Source organism: Pteropus vampyrus, unplaced genomic scaffold, assembly GCF_000151845.1.
Source record: "Pteropus vampyrus isolate Shadow unplaced genomic scaffold, Pvam_2.0 Scaffold294, whole genome shotgun sequence".
Taxonomy (NCBI): Eukaryota; Metazoa; Chordata; class Mammalia; order Chiroptera; family Pteropodidae; genus Pteropus; species Pteropus vampyrus.
The window spans coordinates 492,970-504,416 of record NW_011889075.1 but is presented as its reverse complement, the minus strand read 5'-3'; the positions used below and the strand labels follow the sequence as shown (position 1 = coordinate 504,416).

The 11,447-nt window shown below is 38.7% G+C and overlaps 1 protein-coding gene across 4 annotated transcripts in view; it reads left to right on the top strand.

The window, feature by feature from the left end:
• Positions 1 to 11,447, top strand: part of NRP1 (neuropilin 1) — a 133,144-nt gene that overhangs the window by 96,632 nt on the left and 25,065 nt on the right. For all 4 annotated transcript variants that reach the window (XM_011376322.2, XM_011376323.2, XM_011376320.2 and 1 more), the window contains exon 9: positions 6,665 to 6,996. In XM_011376322.2, coding sequence (XP_011374624.1) covers positions 6,665 to 6,996 — 332 coding nt within the window. The remainder of the gene's footprint in view (positions 1 to 6,664; positions 6,997 to 11,447) is intronic.

Here is an 11,447-nt window from a genome sequence, read left to right as displayed (position 1 = left end):
TTCAATTCTTTTACATATAAAGTAATTGCTAGATATGTAGTTATTGCCATTTTATTATTCTTGATCTTTCTTCTTCTCCTCCTCCTCCTCCTCCTCTTCCTCCTCCTCCTCCTCTTCCTCCTCCTCCTCTTCTTCTTCAAGAAGTCCCTGTAACATTTCTTGCAATACTGTTGGTGATGAACTCTTTTGGCTTTTTCTTGTCTGAGAAGCTCTTTATCAGTCCTTCAATTCTGTTTGCTTGGTAGAGTAATCTTGGTTGTAGGTCCTTGCTTTTCATCACTTTGAATATTTCATGTCAATTCCTTCTGGCCTGCAAAGTTTCTGTTGAGAAATCAGCTGACAGTCTTATGGAGCTCCCTTGTAGGTAACTAATTGCTTTTCTCTTTCTGCTTTTAAGATTCTCTCTTTGTCTTTAAACTTTGGCATTTTAATTTAATTATGAAGTGTCTTTGTGTGGGCCTCTTTGGGTTCATCTTGTTTGGGACTCTCTGTGCTTCCTGGGGAAGTTTTTTGTCATTATTTTTTCAAATAGGCTCTCAATCCCTTACTCTCTCTCTTGGCCTTCTGGTACTCCTATGATATGAATGTTGGTACCCTTGATCTTGTCCCAGAAGCCCCTTAAACTGTCCTCTTTTTTGGGGGGTGGGGGTGATTCTTTTTTCTTATTGTTATTCTGTTTGGGTATTTTCTGCTACTTTAGCTTCTAAATTGCTGACTTGATTCTCTGCTTCATTTAATCTACCGTTGATGCCAAAGAAATATATTCATCATTTCAGTTATTGCATTCTTCATTTCTGACTGGTTCTTCTTTATATTTTCTATCTCTATTTTTATGTTTTCTAGCTCTTTGTTAAATTTCTCACTGAGTTCATCTACTCTTCCCCTAAGCTCATTGAGCATCCTTATAACCAGTGTTTTGAACTCTGTCTCTGGTAGATTGTTCGTCTCCATTTTATTTAATTCTTTTCCTGGAGCTTTATTCTTTCATTTGGGACATGTTTTTTTGTCTTCCCATTTTGGCTGCCTCCATGTGTTTGTTTCTATGTATTGGGCAGGGCTGCTCTGTCTCCTGGTCTTAATAGAGCAGCCTTACGTGATAGGTGTGCTATGGGGCCCAGTGGCACAATCTTCTCTGGTCACCTGAGCTGGGTGCTCCAGGTATGTTCCTTATATGGGTTGTGTGTGCCCTCCTGTTGTAGTTGAGCCTTGCTTGTTGTTTGCACGTCAATGGGAAGGGATCGACCCTTGGGCTGATTGGTTGTGAAGACTGGCCAGTGAGGAGCTGACCCTACAGAACAAGATATGTTTTAGCGGGACTGTGGTGCCCTTTTCATGCATTGTCCTCAGATGCAGCCCCAGATGGTGCTCCAACTCGGTCTGCAGCCAGCCACTGGACATGCTGGTCCTGGAGCCTCCTAGAAGAGGCCCTGCCACAGGTCAAGTTCAAAGGCAGCCTATGCCCTGGCCAGGGCCACCTGGCATGAGCTACCAAGCAATCTGCCACCTGCTCTGGGCTTAGAGGTGCCTAGAGAGGCTGGGTCACAAACAGAGGCCAGCTGCCACTAGTCCCAGGCTTGGGGCTGCTCAGTGAGAGGTACAGGGCACAGTGAGGCCAAATGCTACCTGTTTGGGTTTTATGAACCTTTGAGAGATTTTAGGAAAGTCTACAGCATGAGCGAAGACAGGCCATTTGTATGGGAAAGCCTCCAGAAGCAGCTTGGGTGAGTCTGCAAGTTGAAGGTAGGGTGGAAGGGGGAGTGGTGGTCTCAGAGAATCACCAGGGCAGGGCAACCATTGTTAGCTAGATTGATAATGACTCAGATATGGTGCTCACCTGTGTAATACCCTGGGAGTGGGGAGGGCTCAACAAAGGAACAATGGATTCTGCCAGCACTTCTGTCTGGGAGAAAGCTGCCCCTCCAGCCCTCGCCCTGAAGCCAGACAACACAGTTCCTTCCCTTACATCCCTGGTGCTTTTTGAACAGCTGCCCCAGTGCTGGAGCACAGAGCAAGTGAGCCCATCGGTGAGTAAGTCCATGTGTGCAGGCCTTTTAAGAGGAACATCTGAGACTCCCACATCCCTCTGTCTCATTAAGCCACAATTTCCACTGATGAAGAAGGTGCAGTACTGGGAGACTACGTAGGTAAAGAAGTCGTTAAGGTCAGGGAAGAGCTGGAAGCAAAAGAATGGGTCTGACTGTTATTTGCACTATATTTCTATGATGATCAGTACTTCTGTTAATTGTCCATTTATCTTCCTGTACTGCACTCTGTATTCTGGAGTAAATAGCAGTCACAGTAGCATTCCTTTTCATTTAAATACATTGCAATATCTTTATTTAAAAAAACAACAACAACAACAGTGCTGCATAACCTTTAGAATAAGTTTAAAAGGTCAAAAACAGAATCAGTAACTGATTCACCAAAAAGTAATTAATAGTAAACAACTTTTAAAAGTCTGCGAACTATCTTTTAATATTATTTTAGTATACCTATTTAGGGCATTTAATTTCTCATTCCATGAACACCAATTCTATTGTTTTTATTTTTATCCTCTTTAGTATAATTATTTTTAGAAAGAAAATGCTGACTTTTGAAGAAAAAAAAACAAACACAACAACAACAAAAAACACCTGGGCAATTTTCCATGAAATTATAAGCAATTTGGAGAACAAACTGAGAGAAAAATAAAGTACTACATTGTTTACAGTAAAGTTAATTTAGAAAGTAAAAATTGACATCTGGATGTCTTACCAAAATTTTATTTATTTCCATTTTAGAAAAAGATGTGTTTATTGTTTTAGGATCTAAGTCTAGAATTCAAGCCCTGGAAGCAGGATTTGGGTGGAAGATATTTGGAGGAGGACATTGAAAAATGAGTTATAAGCTTGGCTTTACTTTTGATCAGTAGTTACGTGGGAAAAATTTCTAGGTCGTTTTCTAAGCATTACTGATTTGAGAGGCTATTCATAAATTTGTAGAAATAAGACCATTCGAGATCAAGCCAGAATAAACTTCATAAAGACTCCAAATGTATTTGTCTGAACTCTAAATGTCCAGGCTCTTCTTTTAGTTAAATAAAATACTTAAATCTGAAATGCTCTATTTTCATTTTCACAAGGATTTCTCTGAGAGTAAATTCTTATAGTGTAAGTTTTCACATGTAAGAAAAAGCAAATAATTTTTGGATTTTTAAAAATAGTTAAATGACCTATTTAAACATAGATGTCTAAAATAACATATTTTCACATGTATTCTATTTTACAACTATTTTAAGTAGCCTTTTTTTTTTTTCAAATAAGATGCTGCTTTTAGGCTCATAGGGCTAGCTTGTTAATCGTGACCACTAATTAATTTTAGTTACTTTCTCTCCAGTAAGACAGTTATAATCTCCAAATAACTGATCGAGACATGTTTTTGGAGAGGCCAGTATGTTGTAATCATGGTCACTGGACAGAAGGTCCACAAACAGTCCAGGTGTGGCTCTAGACTGTTCAATTAGTGAATGTGTGACCAGGGGCAAGACATTTAGTCCCTCTGATCTTCATTTCATAGTCAGTAAAATTAACCTTAATTCAGCTATAATTAGGATTCAATGAAAGAATGTTTGTAACACATCTGGTTTAGAGTAAGTGCTCACTAAATGGTACCTAGTACATGATGCTCAATAAATTGAACCTAGACTATGCCGCAGCCAGTAGAAACTATAGTGAGACAATATCAGTGTTTGCTTCTTGGTCTCAGAAGCAGATAACTTTCTTTTAGAGGCCATGATCGCCTTGTAGTGGAGACTGATCAAAGAAGAACAAGTGTTCCCGCTGGACTAGAAGACCCATGACAGCAGGGGCCATATTTGCCTGATTTTCTATTGTGTCCTGCATGTCTAGAGCATAGTAAGTGCTCAGTGCACTTACTTTTGAATGAATGGATGCAGTTTTATTCGTGCCTTCTGAGAAACATGATGGATCTCAAAATTTGACTCTCTTCTCTTGAGTAGGCAAGTTTAAATTCATTCTGGATTTTTAAAACTATTGAATTAAAAGCTACCACATGACTACATCACTTGACTAGAGTCCCAAGTTTTAATGTAATTTTTGTACTCAGTATTTTTTAAAACTAGTAATCCTGGAAAATCTAGAGTATACGACAGTGTGTCACCATATAGAGATATAAACAAGATTGTAGCAAACCATTTTACTTTATAGGTGATTGACAAAGGAACACTTTTATTATTCTAACAAAGCATACTTCCATCATTTTGGCAAAGATGGAAATTTGTGAAATTAATCTTGGAAGTTTACTGCTTATGAAAACACACTACAAACTTGTATTTGTTAACCAGAAGTGTATTAACTGATGCTTCTGCACACGTTAGTGTGTTTCTATGTTAATTAAAGGTCCTCAGTGATGATCTCAGGCACCACACCATCTAAAGATACTTTCTGAGTCATTAAAGGAATATTGAATTATGCTTATTCCGGTTCTCCCATCAAATGCAGTTATTACCTTCTCATTCTTTGAAACTGGTTAAATGATATTTGATTTATCAGTATATCTCAGTTTTCCCATTAAAACTAAGTACAGAGACTTTATTGTAAAATAGTATCAGTGAAAATAACCATCTCAATCCCCCATCACAGAACTCATCTCTCCTTCCCATCCAGAATTGGTTTTAAGCTTAGCAAACAAGGTTGCTAAAAAAATAAAATACAATACAGGGTTGCCAGTTAAATGTCATGCAGATAAATGACAAATAATGTTTTATCCCATGCAATATTTGGGACATACTTATACAAAAAAAATATATATTTCTTGTTTGTCTGAAATTCTAATTTAGTTTGGCATCCTGTTTCTTGTTTTGTTGTTTTTGTCTGATTGTTTGTTTGCTAAATCTGGCAACACTATTTCCAAAGGATTTGACATGTAGCCAGACTAAAGCATATCTGAGCCAGCCTACTATGGAAGAACAGAGTTAAATCCTAGCATCTTATTCAAACCTTGAATTATTAACATGTTTTCTCCTAATCATTGCTAATAGAATCACATAGTTTTCAGTCAAAGGCAGATCAAGTTTCCTCTTTATTGTTCTTTTTGGATGAAGCAGACATACAGAAGGAATGACAGTCTAACTGTGCTCCATGGACCCGTTGGCTGAATGGGGGTTGGGCAGTGCTACGTTTGTAGATTGTAAACTGCGCCTGAGCCAGCTCTGCATTAGAGAAAGGACATTAATCTGGTAAAAGTTCTGCTCTCCTTACAATATTTAAGTTAATTGTGTTTTTCTCCAAATGGTAACATCTGGTCCTCATTACCAGCTAAACATTTTCTTTATAAAAAAGCCAATTTTGAATCAGGCAGGTGTGACCGCAGTGACCAAAAATGTGATTTCTATTTTTAACACCATAATTTCATAGTCCCCCAGTAAAATAGATTTTGTAAATCTTTTTTTAATCCCTATTGAATTCATTCTTGGTTTCCAGATCCCAGCCTGGAGCAAATACTGTGGCTGAATTACAGGAAGAGGTGCTTGGGAAATAGGCAGCTGCCTTTTAATGTGTTAATAAGTTGATTCATTCAACAAATATTTGTTCAGCAAATACAAGGAGTCATAGAAAATTTTTAAATATGCCCTGGTTCATGCCCTCAGAGAACTTAAACTGTGAGGAGGCAAATAGCAGTAATCCAAGGAACTGAATATGATCATCAGTATATGAGAAATGCAAACTAAGTACTATGAAGACCTCCAGAAAAGGAAAGCCACGGCTAGTTGGAGAGATCAGGAAAACTGAATAAGTGGCGTAGCATTTGAAAACGAGTCAAGACTTTAAGTGGTGCAGATAGTGGGAAGGACAAGATGGTGGAGAATTCCTAGTGGAGGGAACAGAATGAGAGAAAGCCCCCCGCCCCCACTTCGCTTTCCAGAGGAGGAGGTTCTTCATTCCAGTTGCCTCTGTGGAAGGTCTGGCATGCTCAGCTGAAAGTACATGCATAACTCCTAATGAGCAGGCACTGACTATTTGAATAAAGGAATGACATGATGTGAACTGTATGTCAGTTCATGTGGAAAGTATCCGTCATTAATTCTTAAAATTCAGCTGATAAGATAGACATAGCTTAATTGTATTAGATACCTGCCTCTTAAGATGGTTATATTTTTAGGCTAATTTTTTATTATATTAGGCAAAATTGAGTTTTTTCAAAGAAAAAAATAGGTTATTATTACTTCGTGTGCATGTCCTTGATTGAAATGTACAATTTTGAAAGAAGAACAATTCAAGTGTTGAACATTTTGTTTTTAAGCTACTAATCAATTAATCAATGAATGATACTCTCCTTACTCTCAGAAGCTACTCGGGCTGCTGTAGAAGATATAAAAAGATCTATGATGTTGTTCATTGCCTTGGAAAAACTCAAAAAGGGGGAAATGTATGTTCTTATTGAAGATTTTATTTATTAGAATGTAATGTAGGGAGAGGGGTTCTAAAAGAGTGGGAGAAAGGTTTGAGGGTGGAAGACTCCAGTTTAATGTCAAATGATGAAGAAATTTAAACATTTGTATGCATGGGTACAGATGCTCTTTTTGTTCAATATGTTGTATTCTCTCTCTAAGCATGGAGACCTCTAGAAAATCATTTTACATTATTTATTTTGTTCCACCCTTTAGATTACCCTTGCTCCGGAATGTTGGGCATGGTATCTGGACTTATTTCTGACTCCCAGATTACAGCGTCAAACCAAGGGGAGAGGAGCTGGATGCCTGAAAACATCCGCCTTGTGACCAGTCGCTCTGGCTGGGTACTGCCGCCCGGACCTCAGTCATACATAAATGAGTGGCTCCAAGTGGACCTGGGAGAGGAGAAGATTGTGAGGGGCATCATCATCCAGGGTGGGAAACACCGGGAGAATAAGGTGTCCATGAGGAAATTCAAGATCGGGTATAGCAACAATGGCTCAGACTGGAAAATGATCATGGATGACAGCAAGCGCAAGGCTAAGGTGAGGTCCAGGAGCAGAGAGCAGCTTCCAGAGGAAATCCTTCCCCAAGTCCTTGACTTAAATCAAATACCCCCAGTGTTCTCCCGAGGAAGCGAGATTTATTTCTTTTCAACAGTGAGACCAGTGGAGGTGTGTGGAGGTGTTAGTAAGATCCCCAAATCTAGGGCAGACAGGTTTGAGGTACAGAAAGTGATATCTGAGATTAACATGGGAAAGAAGTGCGTTGCTGGTTACCTTTTTCTCTCTTACTTAGGGATCAGGGGATCAGGGGATTGACAGCAACAATCTAGTAGGAACTCAAAAATCTCTCTGCATATTCTAACCCATCAGTTAGCCTTTCCCCTTTCCTGTCTGTCACCCATCCCTCTAAAGTATATCATTTTAAACTTTTAATTGTGATGATATACACATAACATAAAATTTACCATCTTAACCATTTCAGATGTTCAGTTCAGCAATGTTAAGCGTATTTATATTGTTGTGCAACTAAGCTCCAGAACTTGCTTATTTTTCAAAACTGAAAATCTGTACTCATTAAGCAATAACTCCCATTTTCCCTCTCCCCTGGCCCCTGGCAACCACTATTCTACTTTCTATCTCTATGAATTTGACTACTCTAGGTGCCTCATATAAGTGGAATCATACAATATATGTCCTTTTGTGACTGGTTTATTTCACTTAGCATAATGTCTTCAAGGTTCATCCATGTTGTAGTCTGTGTCAGGATTTCCTTCTTTTTGAAGGCTGAATAATATTTCACATTTTGTTTATCAGTTCATTCATTAATGGACACTTGAGTTGCTTCTACTTTTAGCTATTGTAAGTGATGGTTAAGTATATTTTTTCTGCATTGGAACCTTTCAAAATGCAGTTGGCTCTTGATGATTCAGTGAAAAGAGAAAAGAATCTCAATATAAAAATATCCCAACATTCACCAGAACACACGGTATAATATTTTTTAACTAAACAGATATTCTTTAGTGATTACGTTTTACTTGAGCCGATTGTTAGATTTATTTGTATTTCCTGAGTACACAATGCCAACTGGGAAAGAATGGGTGGCCAGGAAGCTAGTTTGAGATTAAAATAAGTAACAACCCACAGACGTTCAGTTTGTATGAACTATGGGAATTGCATTCGGCTGAAGATACTTCTCATACCCAACACAACTGGTCTTTTGGTCCCAGCCTTCCCATCCCCACTTAGCCCAGGACCTACTCCTTTTATGAAAAGAAGATTCTAGTTAATTGGAGGGAGTGTTAGCCTTGCTCCTACTCTGAGTAAGTGTAGGAATGTGGCTTAATATAGTGACTCAGGCAAAAAGGCATTGCAGGCAGAAAACAAATGCTGGGCAGTGCAGCCAGCTCCTACTCTGTCCAGATGTGGGGCTCTGCAGAGACTGCCCTGTCCCCCACTGGCTGCTGGTCAGCCACCAACAGGGATGATGCTGTCAGAAACGTAAAAATCCCTCTCTCATTTCACCCCTTGTTAACTTGTGGTTTCTAAGATATTTCCAGTGTTTTTATCATCTGTGTGCAGCTACTTTCTTTCTTGTGTCCATTTCATTTTCCCTTTTATGTCTGCCCCCTCTTGTTTTGATGAAAGAAAAAGTAAAATAAACATCAGAAACTGGAGTTCTCCCTAAGAGCCAGTCTTCTCTGAGGGGTAGTAAGCCTGTGCCTCTAGCACAACGTGTGAATATGCTGCAAATCAACAACTTCCTGGAGCTGCTGTCGCATGGCAGGGTGTGCTGTTGTGACATGTTCTTCAACACTAGGGTTCTAAGAGAGACAGAAAACAGATTACCATATGCTCTGGATAGGATGCATCATATGCTTCCCTTTGTTATGCAATCCACCATCTGTAATCAAGTCTAAAGCTATCTTTCGCTCTATTGTAATACATAACGTATAGAATTCCACAAGCTGCCAACACACAGTTTTCAATTTTAACAGAACAACTCCATGCACGATTGGTTAAATGTGTTCAATTTTATTCCTAAAATATGATTCTATCAATCATTATCATCTTCTTATATTTAAAACCATGAAAAATTCTAAGCTGTTTACACAGAGCCTAATCTGTGATCCCTAAATGCCCTTTCCCAGGAATAAAATCTTAAAGATGAACAAGAAAACTGGTAAAACCTTCAGTTTAGGAGCAGTACATATTTCTAAATTGTATAAAGATATTTAAAACGTAGTATATTTAAACTTGCAAATGAATGTTACCTGCTTAGGATGTAACAGTAAAAGGAGTACTGTTTTGTGAAATAAAACAGCACTTTGATGGATTTAAAACCCTCTATACCCTCTCCTCACTTCCTCCCCTCAAATAGTGCATGACGGACAAGGTATATCAGAGTCTTTGAATTAACTAGACTTTTCAGGAGCAGATAGATCTAAATACTCAAGGCCCTCATCTTCTAAAACAAGAGTAGTAAAAGGACACAGATGTTTCATAAACAATCATATGCTAGCAAAGGTAGCCTAGTTCCATATGGTCCTTCATTGCTAATATTCTTCCCATCTCATCGCTGACAGGTTTTATAATGTATTTACATTGTGCTAATTCTTTGCTCAGGTTAAAATTAGCAGTAGAACGTGAGATTCCGTAGATATGAGTGCTTTTCTCCTGTGATTGTTGGAGCTATGTTAATGTAGACAGAAGTTGCATGTGTAGTAATGCTATTTTCACCATAATTAGTATCTTACTGACAACATTTAATTGGGCTTAACAATAATATATGTCAGATTCTCAATTACTGGCAGCAACTGCAGTTCTATCAAGAGTACAGAACCCTGCTCAAAAGGGAATTTACTTTTGAAAAGATTAGAAGGAAACCTTAATTGGAAGAAGCAGGTCTACGTTAGCCATGTACTTTGAGATGCCTGGAAGCTTTTCTGAGTTGGAAAAGACCAATTAATTTACTTCTAGAACTTGGAAGACCCCTAGACATGTCACAACCTACCCAATCTGTCTTCTCTTACATGTGTGCCATTTTGCCATGATATTTCCACCACGGGATGATCGCTTCTTTAGCTGCTTTATGACCCAACTATTGCGCGTGGTTCCCACTCTTGACTGACATGGCCTGGGGCTAGCCATCCACTCAGTTTGATCCACCAGTTTTGGTAGCCCAAACTGCAATACATTTAAAGAAAAATTAATGAAACTAAATGTGCGGCCTTGGGCAAAGACCTTATCTTCTGGACCTCAGTGTTTTCGTGTGTTAAAATGAGGAGGTTAGACTAGATTATTTCTAAGGGCAGAGGCATTGTAGCAGTGTAGTAGTGAAGGAAACCAGTCAGACTGCCTAAGTTTGAATCCTGGCTCTGCCACTTGCCTTACATATAACTGTGGGCCAATTGCTTGACCTCTCAAGGCCTCTTCTGTAAAATGAGGGTAATAATAGAACCTATATCATGGAGCTGTCTTGAGGATTAAATGAATTAATATATATTAAGCACTTAGAACAATGCCTTTCACCAGTAAATATCCCAGGATGTTTTATATATAAAAGGGCACGTCCAGAGATAAAGCAATATGAGTTTTCTAATCTTCTTCCCCTTCTGTTCGGACAGGATTAAGAATGGTGTTGGGAAAAGAGGATATAGGAAGGTTACTCATTTCTTGAAAAAGAAAGCAAGTCTAGTCATACTCCCATTTTCTTATGATTCCTCTAAAAGGATGTTGACTTTCCAGTCAATGTAAAAAGGGCAATAAAATAATTCAAGAGCAGCTCCAGCACTGGGTAGCCTATCTCCTAAAAAAATGTCATGGTGACTTCAAGTTAGGAATGCACTTGACAAAGAGGTGCAATTCAACGAGGCATCAGAACATCACTTAACAGTCAGGACTCTTGATCCCTTCCTGAGATGAGAAGGTCTTTTATCTACAAATGCCTCCAACTGGTGGCCTCCGACTGGTGGAACTGCTTAAGCAAACAGCAATTTCAAGTGGTTGGCATACTGAAGTTCTTGAATAAACAGCATTTGCACTACATTAAATTTACTATCTCTTCCTTCAGGAATTTAATTTGTCTCTCTCCTAGAAGATCTGCTCATTTAAGAAAATGTATCAGGGATAGTTATTGAAAATGTGATGTCTATTATAAGCTCTGAAAAATGGCAAGTTCTCTTCCTGAGTTACCATCTTCCACCTCAAGGAAGTGGTAAAAGTGTCACCTCTCCCAGGCACAATTCTCCCAGCATATCATTTAAAAATGTGTCTCATTAAAGCTTCAGGTATAGCTTCAGTGTGTACTCTAGTTTCTGAGAAGTGACATCTGTCACTTCTTAGAGAAGGTTTAATTGTTTTTTTTTTTCCTTTCTCACTTATGAAAACAATGTCCGCCACTTACAAAGTGGTAGAATGAGCCCTATGCCCCTGCCCTATAAGAATCCCGAGGAGAGGCTCTCCTGCCAAAAGAGAGGTTTTATTAATAACTG